At 40.6% G+C, this 24,016-nt stretch overlaps 1 protein-coding gene across 1 annotated transcript in view; it reads left to right on the top strand.

Moving 5' to 3' along the window:
• Positions 1–1,666: 1,666 nt before the first annotated feature.
• PRKAR2A (protein kinase cAMP-dependent type II regulatory subunit alpha) overlaps positions 1,667–24,016 on the top strand; it is an 85,418-nt gene continuing 63,068 nt past the window's right edge. The window contains exon 1 of the mRNA XM_049862191.1: positions 1,667–2,193. Within this exon, the coding sequence (XP_049718148.1) occupies positions 1,944–2,193 (250 nt within the window). The 5' untranslated portion in view covers positions 1,667–1,943. The remainder of the gene's footprint in view (positions 2,194–24,016) is intronic.

Here is a 24,016-nt window from a genome sequence, read left to right as displayed (position 1 = left end):
GGTGGTATAGTGGGAGTCCCACCTAGGTTTCCTGGGTATCAGTCAAGGGCTGACCCTCAAGGGGACCATTTCTGCATGGAAAACTTGGGAGGGTCAGTCTCCCCAAGAGCAGGGAAGAGTTGTGGGGCCCAGCTCCTCCAGCTCCTCACTGCTCACCCTTAATGAGGTCTTCGCATTCTGAGCAGAAGCACAGCTTTGAAGCAAAGGATTCCAGTTCTAAGACTGCAGTGTTAGGAGAGCAGTTTCAGTAGCTTTGCTTGCTGTGTGGAAATGTATCATTCATTCATTCAGTAAACCTTATCCAAGAGTGTAAAATAAGAACCCAACAGAGAACAAATCAGACACTGCCCTTCTCTCACAAAGTAAATGACCTCTAAGATTCCTCCCAGGAGCCAAGGAACTTGTCCAGGGATAAACTGCTGTTTGGAATCACAGGGCTGCCTGGCCTAGAGCCTGGGCTGGCCTCTGCACCAGCAGGGATCTGGTGCTCCTGCTGCCAGGAACTCAGTTCCCAGCAGCATTCATCTGCTGAGTGTGTGCCAAGCCAGTAAGGGAGGTGCTAGTGAGAATTTTAATTAATACTGGATAATTACCAGGTGGAGCTTAGCCATTCCCAATGCCCTACAGGTTCCCAAGCCTACGGTTAGTTCCTGGCTGGGTCCTGCAAGAGAAGGAAGACTCTGTCCTAGGCCCACTGGGCCTTTGGTCGGCACCTAGGTTGTGGCATGGATATCCCAGGAAGGTCTCCACCTTTTTCTATTGCCTTCCAATCTGGTGGGAGTAAGGGCAAGTTGGGAAATAGCCTAGCCTCTCCAGTTTACCTGTGTCCCCCCACCAGGTACAAAGGATAACAGTGTCTTGTCTTTTCAACTTCATCAAGCAGTGATGGCCAAGGGCCTGGGATAGGGTGCAGAGAGGGGAGGGGTGTGCAGACCTAGACCTGGGGAGCCTGGTGGGAGTCATCAAGAGAAGGAACTGGCATAGAGGTCGCTCTTGCATTGGGCCTTATTCCCTTTTCTTACTGTTTGGCTGAGTGAGCTCTTACAGGCTTATTTCTCTGCAGGTAGGTCCCAAATTACTATCTCACTGAAACTCCTACTACCTACAAAGCCTTCCCCTTCTGACATTTCAGACTTCCTGCCAGCCTCCCGAGCGTCCTATGATCACTCCACCATTTCACCCTGAGGCCAGGGTGATCCTGACTCTTCCAGGCTTTGCTCTTACTGTTATGTGTGCTCAGATGGCTTTCTTCCAGATCTTCCTGTGACTGGATCCTGCTCAGGGCTCCGGGCAGCTTGAATGTCACCCCCTAAATTGGGCTCTTAACTCTTCAACATAGTGGGAACCACGCGCTGCGATAGTCGTGTTTGCCCCTGCTGCCTGCCCAGTAAGCAAACAAGAGGCACTTAGCGTGTGTTGAGAGCATAAATGAAAGGTCTTCATGACCGGGTGAGAGGCATTAGCCAGCGCCCAGCCTCACACGTAGACCATTCATTCCTTCATTCGCCGGTGCCCAACCGAGAGGCAGCTGCGGGAGACCTACCCCACCACGACCCTTGGCTGCCCGGGGAGGACAGCTGCCCAGCGGCGCACGCGCACTGCGGGCTGGCGCTCGGCGGGGACGCGCACGCCCGCGGCCGCGTGCGTCACAACCCGGGAGCCTGCCCCGCCCCTGCCCGCCCGCGCGTCGGTCTCCGCGGCGGCGGCGGCGGTGGCGGCCCAGTGACAGCGGCGGCGGCGGCTCCAGGCCGGGGGAGATAACGCAGGTCGCGCGGCCCGGAAACGCCGACCCGGCCGAAGCGCGGCGCGGTGTGAGGAAGGCCGGACCGGGGCCGAGCGTGAGGAGACCGTGCGGCCGCCAGGTGAGGGGCCGGCGTCAGGGAGCGCGGGAGGCAGTGGCCGCCGGCGGCCCAGACCCGCCCGTCCCCGCGGCCACCGCCGGCATGAGCCACATTCAGATCCCGCCAGGGCTCACGGAGCTGCTGCAGGGCTATACGGTGGAAGTGCTGCGGCAGCAGCCGCCCGACCTCGTCGACTTCGCGGTAGACTACTTCACCCGCCTGCGTGAGGCCCGCCGCCTGGCCCCCGTCCCGCCCGCCGCCGCCCCTACTCGCGTTTCCTACGGGCCAGAGCCCAGCCCCGAACCGGTCGCCGATGAGGAAGACGAATCGGAGGACGAAGAGGACTTGGAAGGTAGGCGGCGGGCGGGGCCGAGGTTCGCTGGGGGACGAGGGGCTGTGCAGGGGGTCGCTAGAGGGCAGAGGACCGCGGGGGGCCGGGCGTCCCGCGGGGGCCGGGCGTCCCGCCGGGGACCGGGCGTCCCGCCGGGGGCCGACCGACCGCCTGGGCAGTGACCTCAGGGGTCTGGAACGGAGTTTCTCGGGTGTCCCGGAGCCGCCAGGGTGAACCTCGCGCGCCCCAGTTCCAAATCGAGCTCCAGGGCCCTCAGAACCGTAGAGCGCACCGAAGGGTTTGTCAGATTCAGCGGTGAAGGAAACGTGCGCGCCTTCAGCCGGGTGGTGGCGCGGAGCGCACGCCGGCCTCGTCCGAGGAGCCTTCGCCTCTTCTTGAGGCCCGTCTCGTTTTGTTCTGAAGACAGGAGCACTAGCATCGGTGATTCATATTTGATTTTCTGGACGGTAACCTTGTTTGGTTATAATTAATTTTCCGAAAAACTTGCAGCATGGACAGAAGTAGAGAGAAAAAGTAAACCTCTGTATACCCATCACCCAGATTCTGCAGTTGACAGTATGGTTCATCTAGTACTTTTTCTTTTTTGCCTTTGTTGAAGTATATTAAAGCAAATTCCAGACAGATTATTTCACCCCTGCGTACTTGAGTATGTATTTTAAAATATAGGCTCTGGAAATATTCTTTATTTATGTTTTTTTAATTTGGTTAAAACAGTTGAATTTAATTTTATGAGGGTGAGCAGAATAACAGTCTCTTCTTTGCGTTTAAAAAATTTTTGATAGTTTCTGCCGTTATACAATCAGTTTTTAAAAATAAACTAAAAATCTTGATAAATGTGTGGGCTGCAGAAAAGAAAGATAACACTTTTACATCTGATTTAAGCGAGGATGTCAAGAAGCAATTCCATTTCCTTGGTTGCTTCAATATAGGCTTTATCAGTTTGACGATAGAATTATCTTACTTTTGAACAGCTAAAATTTAACATAACAATTAGGCAGGCCCATAAAACGAGACTAAATGGGCACACCAGTCCAGGGGCAAGGAAGAGAATGCAGGAGGAGACAGGAAAGCTGATAATGGGGAACCCCAGGTCGAGAAGGGGAGAGTGTTGACATGTGGGGTTGGCAACCAATCAATGTTACAAAACAATGTGTATTCATTGTTTAATGAGAAACTAGTTTGCTCTGTAAAACCTTCATCTAAAGTACAATTAAAAAAAAACAGCGGTGAAAACACTTGAGAGACAAAGTTAGAGCCTTGGAATTGAAGTTCTGCATTGTTCAGTTCTGGCCCCCCATTCCACCCACTGCTAGCAAGGAGTTGATTGCTGTAGGAGGTTGTAAGCATCAGGACAAGGTCCCTAAGTTTGTTCATGCTAAAAGAATAGAAATTACTCTTCTGTGTTTCCGTTGACTTTTTGCACATTACATTATAGGTTTTCATAATAAATCTGGAAATCAGAAGTTGTTTTCCAAATCTCTCCCACAGATTTACTTTGTGATTTTGGACAAATTGTCAAATGTGTTTCATTTTAGATTTACTTATCTTTAAAATAGGGACAGTGACAGCAGTATTCCAGGGATAGATGTGTTTTTTTAAGAGTTTTATTTTAGGAGTGACTCAGGGTTTTTTTTCACTGTCATTCTCTGTAAATCGCAAAGTTGTAACTTGTTTTGCCACAGTTTTTATTTACACAAAACATTAGAGGAATATCTTAAAAACTACCCCCTTAAGTAAAAGAGTTTCACATTTTTTGTATTATGTCTTTATTCTTTGTCATGTTTGATATCTTTTTCAAAATTGAGTTGATTTAACATGGGCTTTGGTCTTTTTGACTAACCCCCTTTTATAACATGTTTAATAAAAAGCTGAGCTCTTAAAAAAAAAAGTTGACGTAAAATCTTTGTAACACTGTGCTCTATTGCTGTTTAAATTTTTTATTTATGTCTCAAGTAGTTGCACTATGTGTAATTATAGAAATAAAAGCTATACATAAAGAAATGAATTTCTATTTATAAATAATAGATTAAAAATACATTCCACATTATTAGAGTAATAAGCCCCCACCACCTAAAATTAGATCAGATATACCCATTCTATTTATAGAACTATGTATAGCTAGGAGGCTTTGCTTAGTAAGATCCTGTATAATGGCATGACTAACCATCATTTCCATTTATAAATTGCATGCTAAATAGGAAATAATTAAGTAACTTATTAGCTGTTATTTGTTTTAGTAACAACTTAGATATCAAAGAGCATATCAAAATATGACTATTAAAATGAATATCTAACTCTTGGGAAGGCCTGAAGAATTCAGACTTATTAAGTTACTCTGATTGCATCATAAAGACAGTAAATTGGCATTCAGACTTGATTCACTTCTGAAATTACCATAAAACATTTTATGCTTGTGGTTCTCCTCAGCATTTTTTTGTAACAGCTTTTTAGAGATTTAATTCACATTCCATATAATTCCCTCATTTAAAGTGTACAATTCAGTGATTTTTATCCACAGATATGTGCAACCATCACCACAATCAATTTTAAAACATTTTCACCACCCCAAAAAGACACCCCATATTCTTTAGCTATCACCTCCTGTGTCCCATTCCTCTCAGGCTTAAACAATCATAATTTGCTTTCTGTCTCCATAGATTTGCCTATTCAGGATATTTCATATAAATGGAATCATACAATGTGTAGTCTTTTACACCTGACTTCCTTCATTTACCATGTTTTCAAGGTTCATCCATGTATCAGTACTTGATCCCTTTATATTACTGAATAATATTCTGTTGTATGGATATGCCACATTTTGTTTATCCATTCATCACTTGATGGACATTTGGGTTGTTTCCACTTTTTGACTATTGTAAATAGTGTTGCCATGAACATCAGTGTACAAGTTTTTGTGTGGACATGTGTTTTCATTTCTCTTGGTTATATACCTAGGAATAGAATTGCTGAATCATATGTTAACTCTGTGTTTCGCTTTTCGAGAACTACCAGACTGTTTTCCTATGTGGCTGCACCATTTTACATTCCCACCAGCCAGGGGTGGATTATGCAATAAGCAAGGTAAGCATAGTGCTTACCTTGCTTACCAGATCATCTGTAGTGAACAATTTCACATGTTTTCACCAAATCAGAGATTCTTCTCCTGTGACTGACATCTGTCTCTCTCCCAACCTTACAGCACTTCCCTACTGAATCAAAGCCTCTTTTCAAATTTACAATCCCTGACAGGGGTGGATGACCCAGTAAGCAAGCTAAGCACAGGTTTACTTGTGCTTACCTTCTAATCTGTACTGATGTGGTAAAACCCTTGTGAAATTGTCCACTGCAGATTAGTAAGGTAAGCACGAGTAAACCTGTGCTTATCTTGCTTACTGGCATAACTCAGAATGAGGAGAAACAGCTGCAAACTTCCATTAATAATAGGAATGAGGAATGTACTAAGTATGAATCTAGAAAAACTGGAAGTTGTCAAAAATGAAATGGAATGCATAAATATCTATCGCCTAGGCGTTAGTGAGCTGAAATGGACTGGTATTGCTCTATTGGTCATATGGCCTACTATGCTAGGAATGAAAAATTAAAGAGGAATGGTGTTGCATTCATCTTCAAAAAGAACATTTCAAGATCTGTCCTAAAGTACAATGCTGTCAGTGATAGGATAATATCCATAGGCCTACAAAGAAGAAGAAAGTAGCTAAAAAGAAGAAATAGTTAATACAACTGTTATTCAAATAATACAACTATTATTCAAAATTATGTGCCAACCACTAAGGCCAAAGATTAAGCAATTGAAGATTTTTACCAACTTTTGTAGTCCAAAATCAATCAAACATGCAGTCAAGATGCATTGATAATTACTGGTGATTGGGATGCGAAAGTTGGAAACAAAGAAGGATTGGTAGTTGGAAAATATGGCCTTGGTGATAGAAATGATGCCAGAGATCCTATGACAGAATTTTGCAAGACCAGTGACTTCTTCATTGCAAATACCTTTTTTCAACAACATAGACAGTGACTATACATGTGGACCTTGCCAGATGGAATACACAGGAATCAAATTGACTAAATCTGTAGAAACAGACAATGGAAAAGCTCAATATCGTCAGTCAGAACAAGGCCAGGGGCCAACTGTGGAACAGACCATCTGTTGCTCATATGCAGGTTCAAGTTGAAGTCGAAGAAAATTAAGCCCACGAGAGCCAGAATACAACCTCGAATATATCCACCTGAATTTAGAGACCATCTCGAGAATAGATTTGATGCATTGACCACTAATGACTGAAGACCAGACAAGTTGTGGCACGACATCAGGGACATCATACATGAAGAAAGCGAAAAGGTCATTACAAAGACAGGAAAGAAAGAAAAGACCAAAATAGGTGTCAGAAGGGACTCTGAAATTTACTCTTGAATGCAGAATAGCTAAAGCAAATGGAAGAAATGATGAAGTAAAAGAACTAAACAAGATTTCAGAGGTGGGCTTGAGAAGACAAAGTATTATAATGAAATGTGCAGAGACCTGGAGTTAAAAAACTAAAAGAGAAGAACAGGCTCGGCACTTCTCAAGCTGAAAGAACTTAAGAAAAAATTCAAGCCTCAAGTTGCAATATTGAAGGATTCTATGGGCAAAATATTGAACGACTTGGGAAGCATCAAAAGAAGATGGAAGGAATACACAGAATCACTGTATCAAAAAGAATTGGCTCAACTATTTCAGGAGGTAGCATATGGTCAAGAACCAATGGTATTCAAGGAAGAAGTCCAAGCTGCACTGAAGACATTGGTGAAAACGAGGCTGTGGGAATTGATGGAATACCCACTGAGATGTTTCAGCAAATGGATGCAACACTGGAAGCGCTCACTAGTCTGTGCCAAGAAATTTGGAAAACAGCTACCTGGCCAACTGACTGGAAGAGATCCATATTTGTGCCCATTTCAAAGAAAGGCGATCCAATAGAATGAGAAAATTATCAAACAATATCATTAATATCATATGCAAGTAAAATTTTGCTGAAGATAATTCAAAAGCGGTTGCAGCAGTACAGTGACAGGGAACTGCCAGAAATTCAGGCCGGTTTCAGAAGAGGTCGTGGAACCAGGGATATTATTTCTGATGTCAGATGGATCTTGGCTAAAAGCAGAGAATACCAGAAAAATGTTTACCTGTATTTTATTGACTATGAAAAGGAACTTTGACTGTGTGGATCATAACAAATTATAGATAACATTGTGAATGGGAATTCCAGAACACTTAATTGTGCTCATGCAGAACCTGTACATAGACCAAGAGGCAGTCATTCAAATAGAACAAGGGGATAACTGCACAGTTTAAAATCAGTAAAGGTATTTTCAGTTGCCTCATATGCATGTGAAAGCTGGACAATGAATAAGGAAGATTGAAGATGAATTGATGTCTGTGAATTATGCTGTTGGTGAAGAATATTGAAATAACATGGAGTGCCAGAAAAACAAATCTGTCTTGGAAGAAGTACAGCCAGAGTGCTCCTTAGAAGTGAGGATTATGAGACTTCGTCTCACATACTTTGGACGTGTTATCAGGAGAGATTAGCTCCTGGAAAAGGACATCATGCTTGTTAAAGTTAGAGGGTTAGCAAAAAAGAGGTAGACCCTCATGGAAATGGAGTGACACAGTGGCTACAACAGTGGGCTCAGTCATACGTTTGTGAGGATGGTGCAGGACCAGGCAGTGTTTTATTCTGTTGTACATAGGGTTACAATGAGTCAGAGCTGACTAGATGGCACCTAACAACAACAACAGCCCTCTCTCCAACCAAGTGGCAACCACTAATCTACTTTCTGTCTATAAATTTGCCTGTTTTGGACATTTTATATAATTAAGTTTTTGTTTCTGGCTTCTTTTGCTTAGCATGTTTTTAAGATTCATCCATGTTGTAGCACGATCAGCTCTTTGTTTATATGGCTAAATACTCTTCCACTGTATGGATACACCAAATTTTGTTCGTCAACTCTTCAGTTAAGGAGCCCTGGTGGCACAATATAAAGGAATGAAGTACTGATCTTGCTACAGCATGGATGAGCCTTGAAAACGTTATGCTAAGCAAAAGAAGCCATGTACGAAAGCTTCACTGTTATATGATTCCATTTATATAAGATGTCCAAAATAGGCAAATCGTAGAGACAGAAAGTAGCGGTCAAGAGCTCGGCTGCTAATCAAAGGGTCAACGATTCAAACCCACCAGCCTCTCTGTAGGACAAAAGGTCTGACGATCTGCTCCCATAAAGATAACAGCCTAGGAAACCCTGTGCGACAGTTTTGCTCTGTCGTATAGGGTTGCTATGAGTCGGAATGAGCTTGATGGCACACAACAACTCATCAATTCATGTATCTTGGGTTGTTTCTACTTTTTGGCTATTATAAACAATGCTGCTATGAACACTTGTGTACAAAATTTCATGTAAGCATATATTTTAAATTCTCTTGGAAAAATAGCTAAGAATAGAATTTCTGGATCATATGGTAACTATATGTTTAACATTTTGAGGAACTGCCAGACTTTTTCAAAGTGACTGCGCCAGTTTACATTCCCATCAGCAGTTCAGGAGGGTTTCAGTTTTTCTGTACCCTTGCCAACACTTGTTATTGTCGTCTTGATTATAGCCATCCTAGTAGGTGTTATTGTGGCATTTGTGGTTTAGTGGTGGAATTCTTGCCTTCTGTGCTGGAGACCTGGCCAGGATTCCTAGCCAATGTACTTCGCGCACAGCCACCACCGGTCTGTCAGTGATGGCTCGTGTGCTGCTGTGATGCTGAACAGGTTTCACTGGAGCCTCCAGACTAAGACAGACTAGGAAGAAAGGTGTGGCAACCTACTTTCAACAACCATCCAGTGAAAACCCTGTGGATCACAGTGGTCCTGTCCACAGCTACTCATGGGGATGGCACAGGACTGGCAGCTTTTTTGTTCAGTTGAGGGGAGGGTGGATTGAGGTAGCTAACAACAACAAATAGGTGTGAAGTGGTATCTCATTGTAGTTTTCATTTGCATTTCCCTGATAACTGATGACATTGTCATCTTTCATTGTGCTTGTTGGCCATTTGTATCTCTTCTTTAAAGAAATGTCTGTTCAGATCCTTTGTCCATTTTTAAATTGGCTTTTCTTTTTATTGTTGAATTGTAAGAGTTCTTTGTATATTCTGGATACAAGTCCTTTATTAGATACATGATTTGTAAATATTTTCTCCCATTTTGTGAGTTGTATTTTCATTTTCTTGATTGTGTCCTTTGAAGCACCAACTTATTTTTGATGAAGTCCAATTTATCCATTTTTTTTTCCTTTTGTTGCTATGCTTTAGTTATCATATCCAGTCTACTTTTCTCTGTGTCCTGACGCCCACCCAGCCCACCCTCCCCCCAGTAGTTAAAGCTGTTCTCTTCCTTTGTGTGGACAATCACCATAGCTTCTTGTCTTGGATGCCTTAACCTTCAAGCTATTCTCCACCCAGCAGCTAAAGAGATCTTTTAAAAATGGAGATCAGATCACATCACCTTTCTCCTGAAATCCCTCCACTCCAATTAGAATAAATTCTAGTTATCTTCCTAGAATCTTTTTCATACTGCAGGAATTGGTTCCTGTTTGTCTCTTAAGTGTCTCTCTCCAGCGTCATACCACTCCCCCCCCCACCACCCCATTGTCTGCTAAGCTTCTTTCTGACTCACCAAGCTTTTTCTCTCCCCACTGAGTTTGTGGTTGCTGCTGGCCTTGCCTTGGTCACTCTCCCCTATCTCTGACCAGCCAGCAGCTCCTCTTCAGGCCTCACCTTAATTCTACCTTCTCAGAGAGGCTTTTCCACATTGCCATATCTAGAGTGGGTTCTCTTACTGTTCTCTATTATAACGCTCCAGTTGGTTACCTTAGAGCTCTAGTAAAAAACCAAACCTGTTGCTATCAAGTCAAGTCTGACTCAGTGACCCCGTAGGACAGAGAAGAACTGCCCCATAGGATTTCCAAGAAGCAGCTGGTGGATTCGAACTGCCAACCTTTTGGTTAGCGGCCAAGCTCCTAACCACTGCGCCACCAGGGATCCAAGTAGTGACCTGTAATTCTCTTTTCTTCTTTGTTGTTTCTCTCTCCCTAATTAGAACATAAAGCTCTATGAGGATGGGTACTGTTCTGCCTTGTTCTTTGTGCTTACTATACAGCTTGGCCCATAGTTGTTGCTTCAAAAGCTGTTGTTGAGTAAAAGAGTGGGTGAATGACTGAAAAGCTGATTTTGGAGACTGGTAGCACAGAGCACACTGTGGTAGCACAGAGTTGGACGAGAAGGAAGGAACTGGTCAATCAGAGGTATTGGAAGCAATGGAGAGGTCAAATGAGGTAAGGCAGGTAAAGGTTGGAGTGGTTGGATCCAGTTGTGATTTCCAAGGGTAGAGGCTACAGTGGTAGATGAGATCAGGTGGCAGTGGGTCAGGGAGTTTGTGTCTGTGGAAGGCAGGGCTACAGAAGGTAGAGACAAGGGATGGGGGAGTACACTTTAAAGATGTGAAGGAAGGACAGGGTGGTAGTACACTTTGAAGATGTGAAGGAAGGACAGGGTGGTAGATTGAAGGAGCAGTGGGTCTGAGGGAAGGTTTTTGGCTTTGTTACTTGAGTCAGTCTTTGGATGTTTATGTGCAGAGGGAAAGGAGCCAATGGAGAGGTAGCAGCTGATGGAGCAAGGTCCTAGATGGGTAGGTGGGCAGAACAGAGGGTAAAAATAGGGGCATCTCGTATTCAGAAACTGGTATTTGTTTTAGCTTATTATTTAATTTATAAATGGGTAATTTAGTGTTTTAATTCTCTGTGCCATGGATTCAGGACCTTCTCTTTTACTTGAATTTCATAGAGGTGAATGTTGAAGCTAAGAGAAAATTATGTCTTTGAAACAGGTTATTGATTTTTCTAGCTTATCTGCCTGTTGACTATTTTGAATGCCGTGAACACATGGAAGGAAACCAAATGCATTTATTTAAAGATCTCTGTAAGTCAGACTTTGGTTTTTGTTTGTTTGTTTTCTTCTTTTTTAAAAGTATCAGCTTCCTCTACACAAAATCTTTTATCTAGAAAGGAAGGAAAAGGCAACTTATCGAAACCTCTTTCAAGTCTCAAAACCCTTCAGTATCTGATAAGAAATGATGAGTTTTATACATATGGATAAATTTTATTTGTAGCAATTTTTTATTTGTTGCTTCTTACAAACTTCATACTTTCTTGAATAAATAAAAAAAAAAAAATTAAAGGTCACTAGCGTAATAAAGGAAACCCCGGAGGCATAGTGGTTAAGTGCTGTGGCTGCTAACCAAAGGGTCGGCAGTTCGACTCCACCAGGCACTCCTTGGAAACTCTATGGGGCAGTTCTACTCTGTCCTATAGGGTCACTGTGAGTCAGAATCGACTCGACGGCACTGGGTTTGGTTTTTAGTGTAATAAAAATGTAGGCAGTAATTGTAATAATGACTGAATTATTTTCCACAGGCTTATTATGACATAATTTATTAGCTCCAGTAACTGACTTTTACATTGTTGTTTCTGAAAGTAGCCCGATACTTAAAATCAGCAGTTAACTCATTTGGTTATCCTTGGATTGCTTTTGATAGAGATCCCTATTTGAGAATGCAGAAGATTTCCTGCTTTTTCCTCAGCACTGTACCTGATACTTACTGTTAATAATATTTTCAATTTTGTGAAAGAGAGTGCTGTCCCCCAGTGATCTGCTTGCAAGCTGATTTTACTATAAAAAAAAAGAATAAGACGGTCTCCAATGAGAAAAGTGAGTTACATAGTACTGTGAAGCACACATGCTACTCCTCCTCTCCCTAGTTTTTCTCTCTAAGAGATAGTATAAGCACTGATTCATTATATCATTATTAACATGTCTCCTCCTGGCAGGCAGTTTCAGCTTCCTGGGTGTGAGAATGTGGGGTTGCTGCTCCCCACAGATGTCTCTCCTGTGCCGCTGAAACACATGCAGCCTTCTAAGCTTTTACTGCTCAATGGTAGTAAAGCTTGTAACTCTCCTGCCCTTTTTTGAGAGTGGTTATGGAAGTAGGCTGTGTGGAAGAAATAATTTTCCAAACATAAAACAAAAGGTGGACTGTCTTTGTATGGTAGCTCTTCTTAAAGAAATATGATTATTAAAACAATTAGAGGCTGCCTGTTCACAGAGTAAGAATTCACAGAACAAAGGATTCACTCTAGCGTTAATACAACTGAGCTCCGTTAATACTTTTTTTTTTAATTGTGCTTTAGATGAAGGTTTACAGAACAAATTAGTTTCTCATTAAACAATTAATACACATATTGTTTTGTGACATTGGTTGCCATCCCTGCAACATGTCAGCACTCTTCTCGACCTTGGGTTCTCCATGTCCATTCGCCAAGCTTTCCTGTCCCTTCCTGCCTTCTCATCCTTGTGCCAGGGCTGATGTGCCCATTTAGTCTCATATATGTAGTTGAGCTATGTTTATTATTGTTTGTTTTATGGGCCTGTCTAATCTTTGGCTGAAGGGTGAATGTCAGGAGTGACTTCAGTACTGAGTTAAAAGGGTGTCTGGGGGCCATACTCTCAGGGTTTCTCCAGCCTCTATCAGACCAGTAAGTCTTGTCTTTTTTTGTGAGTTAGAGTTCTACATTTTTTGCCAGCTCTGTCCAGGACCCTCTATTGTGAACTCTGTCAGAGCAGCCAGTGTTGGTAGCTGGGCACTATCTAGTTGTGCTGGACTCAGTCTAGTGGAGGCTGTGGTATTGTCCATTAGTCCTTTGGACTAATCTTTCCCTTGTGTCTTTAATTTTCTTCATTCTCCCTTGCTCCAGACAGGGTGGGACCAGTGGAATATCTTTGATGGCTGCTCACCACTTATACATTGTCAATAACCAATACGCAGCTTTTGAAATGTCTTCATTCGAAGGATGAATCTGGGGCCTCTGGACAAACCACAGATGCATAATCTTTGGAAGGATAGGTTGGATGTACTTGCCTACACTGGAGACTTTGTGAGGAGCCTGTTTTCATTGTCTTTGATGAAGAGTGGCCTTAATTTACAGCTCTGTTGCAGGGTGAGAGATTATGTCAAGATTAGATCTTTACTTCGAAAAATGGATCAGGGCATCCCATTCAAATAGAAAGCAGCTTGCAGAAAAATGATTTAAGGGAAATATTTTGCTTATGAAGAGTCCCTTTTGTTATAATTATAGAGATGTAGTTACAGGAATGAAAGTAGGTGTTGGGACAGCTATTTTTTGCCTCTAAAACATGTGGCCCGTTGGGACTATTCTTGTAATATCGTATATTCATGATAAATTTTTCTCATATAATTTTTCCTGTTTAGGTAAAATTTAGTGTATGGCTCTTTGGAATTTAAGAAAAAGAAAGTCAAAATGTTCACAGGCTGGTAACTAGAACTTTCAGCTTATTTCTTTTGCATTTGAGGTTTTATTTCAATGAATTTAACATCTAAAAAACTGAGAGCTAGAGTTTTTATCCATTTCTTCCTGGGAATTTGTCAGCAACAGGTTTTTGTTTTTATATTGTGGTAAAATTATACACAACAAAACATTCCCCAATTCAACATTTCTACTTATAAAATTCTTGATTACATTCTTCATGTTGTACAATCATTCTCACTGTTCTTTTCCAAAATATTTTACCACCATTAACATAAATGTAATGCCTCCTATACAAAAACACCTTCTTTTTCTCTCTCTCCCTTCTGTGGTAATGACTAATAATCTTAGGTTTCTGTGTATTTTCTAATTTCATATAAGTGAGGTCATACAGTATTTGTTCTTTTGCAACTGATTTATTTTGTTCAGCATAATATTTTCAAGTTTCATCCATGTTGTGGCATGTATCAGGACTTCATTTCTCTTTATGGCTGAGTAGTATTTCATTGTATGTATATACTACATTTTGTTTATCCATTCATCTGTTGATGTACATTTCGATTTGTTTCCACCGCCATTGTGAATATTGCTGCATTGAACATTGGTGTACAGGTTTCTGTTTGCATTCCTGCTTTTACTTCTGGCTGTGTAACAGTAGTTCTGTGTTCAGCTTTTTGTGGAACCACCAGACTGTTTTCCATAGCAGCTGTACCATTTTATATTCCCACTAGCAATGGATGAGGGTTCCATTTTCTTTATAATCTTGCCAACATCTGTTTTTTTTTTTTTAATAATTGTTGCCATTCTAATGGGGAGGTGAGGAGGTATCTCATTGTGGTTTTGAGTAGTGTTTCTAATGACTAGTGATGTTGAACATCTTTTCATGTGCTTATTGGCCATTTGAATATCCTCTTTAGTGAAATGTCTGTTCAAGTCCTTTGGTCATTTTTTGATTGGGTTGTTGTTTCGTTGTTAAGTTGTAGAAGTTTTTTAAAAATGTACTTTGGGTATTAGACCCTTAACAGCTACATGATTCCTGAAAGTTTTCTCTCAACCCGTAGGTTGTCATTTCACTTTGTTGATAAAGTCCTTTGATGAACAAAAGTCTTTAATTTTTATGAAGTCCCATTTATCGATTTTGTCTTTTGATGCCCTTGCTTTTGTTGTCGTATTTATAAATCCACCATTAAAAACTAGGTCCCACTGCCATGCCCCTATATTTTCTTCTAAGAATTTTACGGCTTTAGTTTTCACATTAGGTCCTTGATTCATTTTGAATTGGTTTCTGTGCATGGTGAGAGGCATGAATATTGATTGATTCTTCTGCATGTGGAAATCCAATTTTTCCAGCATCGTTTGCTGAAGAGACTCTTCCTTCCTCATTGAATGAATTGAGCACCCTTGTAAAAGAATCAGTTGACTGTAGATGTATGGATTTATTTCTGGACTCTCAATTCTGTTTCATTGGTCTAAATCAAAAACCAAAACCTGTTGCAGTCAAGTCGATTCCGACTCATAGTGACCCTGTAGAACAGGGTGGAACTGCCCCATAGAGTTTCCAAGGAGTGCGTGGTGGATTTGAACTGCTGACCTTTTGGTTAGCAGCTGTAGCTCTTAACCACTATGCCACCTTTGGTCTATATGCCTATTATTATACCAATGCCAGGCTGTTTTAATTACTGTGGCTTTATAGCATGTTTTGAATTAGGAAGTGCAAGTCTTCCTACTTTCTTCTTCAAGATTGCTTTAGCTATTTGGGCTCCCTTAACCTTCCATATGGAAACCCTGGTGGCGTAGTGGTTAAGTGCTACAGCTGCCAACCAAATGGTCACGGTTCAAATCCACCAGAGACTCCTTGGAAGCTCAGTGGGGCAGTTCTACTCTGTCTTTATAGGGTCACTAAGAGTTGAAAGGAAACCCTGGTAGCATTGTGGTTAACAGCTACGGCTGCTAACCAAAAGGTCGGCAGTTCGAATCCACCAGGTGCTCCTTGGAAACCATATGGGGCAGTTCTACTCTGTCCTACAGTGTCGCTATGAGTCGGAATTGACTCGACGGCAATGGGTTTTTTGGTTTTGGTAAGAGTCGGAATCGACTCGATAGCAACGGATTTGGTTTTGGTTTTAACCTTCCATATAAATTTGAGGACTACCTTTTCTGTTTCTGCAAAGAAGGCTGTTGGAATTTTGATGGGGATTGCATTCAATTTATAATTGCTTTGGGTAGTATTGACATCTTAACTATATTAAGCCTTCTAATCCACAAACATGAAATATCCTTCAATTTATTTAGGCCATCTTTAATTTCTTTTAGTAATGTTTTATAGTTTCTTGTATCCAAGTCTTTCACCTTCCTGGTTAAATTTATTCCTAGGTACTTTTTCTTTTAGGAGTCCTGGTGACACAATGGTTAAGACTCGGCTTCTAACTGAAAGATTGGTAGTTTGAACCTACCAGCCATTTCACGGGAGAAGAAACCTGGTGATCTACTCCTGTTAAAGTTTTCACCTAGGAAACACTCTGGGGCTGTTCTGCTCTGTCCTTTGGGGACGCTATGAGTCAGATTGACTCGACAGCGTACGACAGCTTTATTCTTCTAGATGCGGTTGTAAATGATAACGCTTCATTAATTTCCTTCTCTGCTTGCTCATTGCTGATGTGTAGGAACCTGACTGATTTTTGTGTGTTGACCTTGTACCCTGCCACTTAGCTAAATGAATTTATTTGCTGTTATAGCTTACTTGTGGAATCTTTGAGGTTTTCTATGTATAGATCATGTCATCTGTGAAAAGGAATAGTTTTACTTCAGCAACAGTTTTAATATGTAATGCCCACAAGATATTGTCTGTGAAGCCAGTAACTAATGATGTAGAAATTAAGATAGTTTTTATTGATAAACCAGTGGCTGGAGAATTATTGTTCGATTTGCAATGTAATTAAGCACTTTTGTTTTTTGAGACATTTAGTATTTTTAAAGAAATACTTTGGGGAGTTTACTTCATGCTGAAAATAGACATATTTATCGCCATTATGTTCTTGAGCATTCTTTGGGGGAACATTATCAAGGCTTTGGGTTTGGTGACTCCATGATCATTAACAGTGCAGGTGGTTTGTTTTGCTATTTCCAGACCAAGGTTCTGATGCTTAACTTTTGGGTTGGTTTCTCAGCTCACAGAAAAGAAGTCTTATCTGGTTGGTGATGTTCCTGGGTTTTTTCCTAGTAATCACCAGATCATTCTCAAAGTATGGTTAACTCAAAAATTGCATACCAAATTTTAAAAATGGTATGTAGCCTAGTAGATGAGTGCTATCTGAAATGCTAGTAATTGAGGATGGGATCTAAAAAATGAATAATCAGCTGTGGTCTTGGATATCTTTTTTGTTTGTCTTTATTTTTGTAAGTTGCCTAGAAAGCTTTAGCAGTTTGTGTTATATTCCTATTATAATTCTACTTAAACTGAGAGCCAGGTGTGAGTTGGAGAGAGGATATACACCAGAAAGGGGACACGACCTTTAGTCCTTTCCAGCTTGGGTAATAGGCAATCATTCATCCTGTCCATTTATATTTAGTGTCTGTCTGTATGTGCCAAGTCTCTACTAGACAAAAGGTGGCAGGAAAGTGCCCCATTCCGAACCCTTTGAAGCTTTTAGTGTGATGTGATAGACATGTGAAATCTTTATGTGCTGTGATAGAGAAGAGATGCTCAACCCTTGGAATGGAGCTGTCTTGGAGTACGGGGTTGAGGTAGAGAGGGACCTTTTTAGGCAGAGGGAGCTCCAGGTGCAGAGAGATGTCAAACCTGTTACTGTGTATGTGGAAAGGGGTGGGTTGTGATGGTTGTTTGAGAATAAGTGTCTATGTTTGCTGGCTGGATCTAATTGCTAGGGCAGTGGTTTGCATAATTTGCATAGAGTGGATCACTACACCTGTGTCAGAATCACCGTCTGCTGGTTCCCCACACCCTGAGATGGCTGGATTTTTGTCCTACTTTTTTATGATGGAAAATGTCAAACATTGACAATGGTGAAAAGAATAATGTAATAAACCCCCTTCTACTGATCACCCAATTTCAATTATTAACTCATGGCCAGTGATAAGATGGTAAATGTTTAACAACCGTCTCTGATTTATAGCATTTGCCAATTTTCCTGGGGTGAATTCTCCTACCATGGCCAATTTCAAGCTGCTAAGAACAAAAACAAATAATAATAAAATAAATAATTTTTTTTTTTTTTAAGAACACAGAGCTGGGGAAAGAGTCTCAAGATCATTTCTCCTGAGCTAGTACTAGCTGGCTTCAGCACATGAATCATTCCCAGTCAAACTGCCCCCCCACCCCCATTATTAAAAAAGTCCTAGAAATAATTTTATCCATAAGTATTTTAGTTTATATCTCTAAGCACTTTTCTAATATGTATATGTGTATGTATATATCCATAAAATGTTTATATATATATATCCCCACAAATTTTATTACATCTATATAATGTAATTGCTTGTTACATCTAGATAATTCCTTAATATCAAATATCCAGTTCGTGTTAAAATTTCTCCACATCTCCAAATAAGGTCCATGCATTACATTTGGTTGCTGTGTCGATGAAGTCTCTCTTAATCTATAAGATCTCTCTTCATCTCCTTTTTCACCCTTGCAGCTTTTTTGTAGAAGAAAGAAATTTGTTTATTTTGTAGAATTTTCCACAATCTAGTTTGCTAATTGGATCCCCATGATGTTTGCATCAAAGTTCCTCTGTTCACTGTTTTTCCTCTAAATTGTTAGTTAGCTCTAGAGTCCATAAAACCCATTGCCATTGAGTTCGTTCCAACTCCTAGCGACCCTATAAGACAAAGTAGAACTGCCCCATAATTTCCAATGAGTGGCTAGTGGATTCGAACTGCCAGGCTCTAGAACAGTGGTTCTCAATGCAAGGTCCCAAGACCAGCAATGTTAGCATCACCCTGGAAACTTGTTAGAAATACATATTCTTGGCCCCACCCCAGGCCTATTGAATTAGAAACTCTGAGGGTAGGGCCCTGAAGCCTGTGTTGTAACTAGCCCTCGAGGTGATTCTGATGTACTCTGAAATTCGAGAACCATTGCTCTACAGGCTTGCTCAGATTCAGGCTTGAAATTTTTTTTCTGAAACTATTTTATAGTTTTTTGTATTTTATAACTGCTTTCCTTTTTTTTTTTTTTTTTAGGAGGCACATAGGGCTGATGGGTGTGTTATTTACAATGCTGATGGTCATGTTGATCCTTGCCTAGATTAGATCCATTAATTCACTGGGGTTGCAAATGACAGTGTTTTAATTTTTTCATTTCTTCTTCAGGAACATTTCTGGAACATTTCTCTAAGTAAAAATTCCACTCATAAACTCAGGTACCCTGTGGTATAGTTTGTTCAAGGAGTCCTGGTGGCACAGGGTTGAACTCGTGGCTGCTTACCAAAAGGTCAGTGGTTAGAACCCACCAGCAGCTCCACTGGTTTGTCTATGAGTAAGAATGGACTTGACGGCAAACAGCGTAGTTTTTGGGGGGCGGGGCCGGGGGGATGGATAAACCCACTGCCAATGAGTCCATTCTGACTCATGGCAACCCTATAGGACAGAGTGAAACTGCCTCGTAGAGTTTTGGAAAGGTAGGATAAATGCTTGAGGCTTTCCTTTTATTTACCTATTTCTAGAATAAGTTGGTTCCTTAACATCTTCCAAAGGTGAGTGTTATGGATTGAATTCTGTCTCCCAAAACTTGGCTGGCTATGATTCCCAGTGTGGTATGATTGTTCCCCATTTTGTGATCTGATGTGATTTTCCTATGTGTTGTAAATTCTGCCTCTATGATATTAATGAGGAAGGATTAGAGGCAATTATGTTAACGAGGCAGGATTCAATCTACAAGATTAGGTTGTATCTTGAGTCAGTCTGTTTTGAGATATAAAAGATAGAAGTGAACAGAGAGATAAGGCGGGACCTCATACACCCAGAAAGCAAGGCCTGGAGCGGAGCGTGTCCTTTGGACCCGAGGTTCCTGTGCTGAGAAGCTCCTTGACCACCGAAAGGTTGATGACAAGGACCTTCCTCTAAGACAGAGAGAAAAAGGCTTCCCTAGAGCTGATGCCCTGAATTCAGACTTCTAGCCTCCTAAACTGTGAAAGAATAAATTTCTGTTTGTTAAAGCCATCCACTAGTGTTATTTCTGTTATAGCAGCCCTAGATAACTGAGACAGTGACCAATGAGCTATTCGTTTTTTGTTTTTCTAAATATCAGTATGAACTCAAGGATTTAACTATTTATGACATGTTTCAGTCCATTGCTGTTTTGTTCTTATTTGATGCTCATGTTATCCTATCTTTGTCCAGCAGAAGCCCTTCAAATTGCTTCCTGATTCCTTTTGACATGATCTTAGTAATCTTTTATGGCTTCTCTAATTAATGTAGGATAAAATTTTCCAGCCTAGTTACATTTTTAGCTCCAGACCTGGAATTAGCAGTTTCTTTAAGGAATCCTGTTTACTTTTAGGCAAAAATGGTAAAAACCACAATCTGGACCATAGGGGTGCTCCATGCGACTTGAATTAGTCGTGTTTCTGATTCAAATTCAAGAGTCCAGTGTTTTTGTTGTTGTTGAGACTATACACAGCAACAAAGTACACCAGTTCAAGTTTTTACATGTACAGTTCAGTGAACTTGATTACGTTGGAGTTGTGCAGCCATTCTCACCCTTCTTTTCTAAATTGTTCCTCCCCCGTTAACAAACTCAATGCCCTGTAGGAGTCCTAGCTAATCTTTTGAGTTGCTGCTGTCAATTTAATTCCATAGACAAGGTTCTTAAAAGAGCATAATGCTCAGTTAAACTATTGTTTTTATTGTTTTGCTCTGGAGTTCTAAATAACTCTAGCCTTCAAAGTATGGAAAGAATTGGTAGCAGAGTGTAAACTGTGAACCAATTGAACAACTGCTAATTGTTCATTATGGTTAATGTACTACATTGTACACTTAACCTGTCAGGTGGTGGTTTTGTCTTTTCTGATTCTACTTGAGATCTAATACAGTTTTCAAAGCAAATATGTCCAGGATAAACCTTTATTTAACCAGTGATAATTAATGAATATGCATACTCAGACATCTTCACTAATAGGTTAACAAAAAATGTAATGCCAGTAGTCAGTCTTTATGGTTAACGCAACTTCCTGCTTGTTATCAGTTATTACAACTGATAACCCTTTGAAGAACAGGAATGCATAGCATCCAAGGCTGACAAGAGAACAATGATTGTGAAAATCTACACTGGCTTACAGATCAGAGACGTGAGAATTGTTTTTCAGTATCAGATCACAGAGGTACAGAGCTGATTTTTTTAATGACAGTGAATAAAATAAAGCCTGTTAGTTCTTTAACAATAAGGATTTTTTAACAGTAATTTTAAAACAAGTTTATATTAGTCATGAGGGAAATGCAAGTTAAAACCATGATGAGATATCACTTCACACCCTCTATAATAAGAAAGATAGATAATAGCAGGTGTTGGCAAGTGTGTGGAGAAATTAGAACCCTCATACACTACTAGTGGGAATGTAAAATGGTGTCGTTGCTTTGGAAAACAGTCTGGCAATTGCTCAAAAGGTTAAACTTAGCGTTACCAGATGACCCAGCAGTGCCACTCCTAGGTACACACCCAACAGAAGTGAAAACGTATGTCCGCACAAAAACTTACGTACACATGTTCATAGCAGCATTATTCATGATAGCCAAAAGGTAGAAACAACCCAAATGTCTATCAGATGCTAGGTAAAGAAAATACATTCATGCAGTGGGATGTTATTCAGAAATTAAGTACTGATACATACATGGTACAACATAGATGAATCTTGAAAACATTATGCTAAGTAAAAGAAGTCATTCACAAAGGACCACATTTTGTGTGATTTCATTTATATGAAACATCCAGGATAGACAAATCTGTAGAGAAAAAAGTAGATTAGTGGTTCCTTAGGGCAGGGGGAATGGGGTGTTTAGAGGATAATAGCTAAAGAATATGGGGTTTCTTTTTGGGATAATGAAAATGTTCTGAAATTGATTTTAGTGATGGTTGCACAGCTCTGTGAATGTACTAAAAGCCATTGAATTATAAATGGATAAACTGTATAATATGTGAATTATATCTCAATAAAGCTGTCGTTTTAAAAAGGCAGTTTAAAAAAAAAGTTAAAGCTTATCTTAGAAAAGTACCCAGTTGTAGACCAGGTTCATCAATAAATTTTGATTAGTTTGAGAGTACTGGTATTTGATAAATGGAGCTATTCTCAGAAAATATTCAGTCAGGATTCCAGGGACAAATTTATAATGTGGCTTTTAGCTTCATTTTTTAAAGGCATTTTAGGAATTTCAAGAAAGAGAAGGTACTTTTACAAAGTTGCATGGATGTCAGCGTTGCCCAGGTTTGGACCCCCAACCAGCGTCTCCAGGGTTGTTTCTGAATGTTATCTTTCCATAGTCACCTAGTTGTATGCTTGAAAGCATGGGCTCTGAAGCTGAGACTGCCCACCCCTAGTCCTAGTTCCACCTTTGTTAGTAGAATAAAGAATAAACAAAACCTCTTTTGCCTTAGTTTCTTTATGTATTGAGTAGGACCTCATAAGGTTTGTGTGAGAATTAAATGTTATAATACTTACAAGGAACCCTGGTGGCACAGTAGTTAAGAGACACAGTGAGGTACAGCTGCTAACCAGAGGGTCGACAGTTTGAATCCTCTAGCTGCTCCTATGGGCCGTTCTAATTGGTCCTATAGGGTCACTACGAGTCGGAATTGACTCAGTGGCAACAGGTTTTTTTTTTTTTTTTTTTTTAAATAATAAAGTGTTAGGCCAGGTTCTAGCACATAATTGGTGGTTATTGTTATTGTTATTCCATCTCCACAATTTGTTGTAGTCTTTGTTATCTTGATAGAGTTTGCTTTTGACTTCTGTATTGATTAGGATTAAGTTTGGTTGTGAGGGGCAAAAAATCCAGAATAATAACACCTTAAAGGAAGTTTGAAGTTGAGCAGTCCAGGGCCAGTAGGGAGCATTGTGAAGTCAGGGATCCAGGCCCTCCTATCCTGCTACTCTGACAGCCTTATTCCTACTGTCCTCTAGAGTCAGAAATCAAAAGATAATATCTAAAACTAAAATAGAGAAGTTGGAGTATAACCACATTATTTAAAATTATAAAGTAAGTAGCCAAAAGAGTTGATGTGGTTGCCTCTGGAGAGCAGGACTGGGAGTAGGGAGAGATAGGCTAAAGGACTGCTGTGTTTTGTTGTTGTTTTTGTTTTCTTGGTTTTAAGCCATATAGTACTATTTGGCTTTAAATCTATAATATTTATTTAGTTTGATTAAAACATTTTTTAGAAAGTTGGAATTGTATTGTACTGTGGTTGTGCACCTTCTTTCACATAACAGTGTATCTTGAAGGTTTTTCCCATGTCAGTTCATATAGGTCTGTTGTGTCCATTTTTATGGTTGCGTAGAGGTTCATATGCTAGCTGTACCAATATTTTCTTTATTTTTCTAGGGCTAGATACCTTTTTTTTTTTTTTAATATTACATACAATACCGTAGTGATTGTATTAATTTATATCTGTGGGCCCCTAAGATCCCTGGTGGACTAGTGGTTAAGAGTTTGTCTGCTATCTAAAAGGCTGGCAGTTCGAATCTACCAGCTGCTCCTTGGAAACCCTATGGGCCAGTTCTGCTAGGCCCTGTAGGGTCACTATGAGTCGGATTCGACTCAACAGCAGTGGGTTTTTGTTTTGTTTGTTTGTTTATGGGCCGGTGTGTGAGTTTTGTTGAAAACACATTCCTAGAATTACTAGATCTAAGACAGTTCATATTTAAAATTTTAACAGAGACTGCCAAATTGTCTTCCAAAATTTTAGGATCGTGTGCGGAGAACAGATTGTTAAGAAGCAAGATTGGCAGTGGGAAGCCAGGATCAAAGACTGTTGCGATCATACAAGCAAGAAATGATGTACTTTGGACTAAGATGACAGATCTGGAGATCGAGAAAAATAGACTGATTGGAGAGATAAAATGGCAAGGAAAACAGATGGAATTATCAATGAAGTAGATGTGAGTAGTGAGTGGAAGGAGTCAAGGATGACTCTGAGGGACCAGTGATATCAGTTAGAATTGCCACTTGAGATGAAACCTGCTTGCCGTGGCCAGACTAGATGAATTCATAGATACTTTGCAGCTCTGACGTTTTATGTTTTTGGACTCCATGACAATACCCTTATTTACATATTGAAGGATGTCCATGTTGAAGAATATGTCTTTGATAATTATGGAGATAGATTTTCATTTGATTGGAATTACAAGCTTGCTTACCTTCCAGCCCGCCGGTGCTTAGAGCTTGCTTT

Source organism: Elephas maximus, chromosome 20, assembly GCF_024166365.1.
Source record: "Elephas maximus indicus isolate mEleMax1 chromosome 20, mEleMax1 primary haplotype, whole genome shotgun sequence".
In the NCBI taxonomy this organism is placed as follows: Eukaryota; Metazoa; Chordata; class Mammalia; order Proboscidea; family Elephantidae; genus Elephas; species Elephas maximus.
The sequence above is the reverse complement of the archived record's forward strand: the minus strand, read 5'-3'. Positions and strand labels throughout refer to the sequence as shown.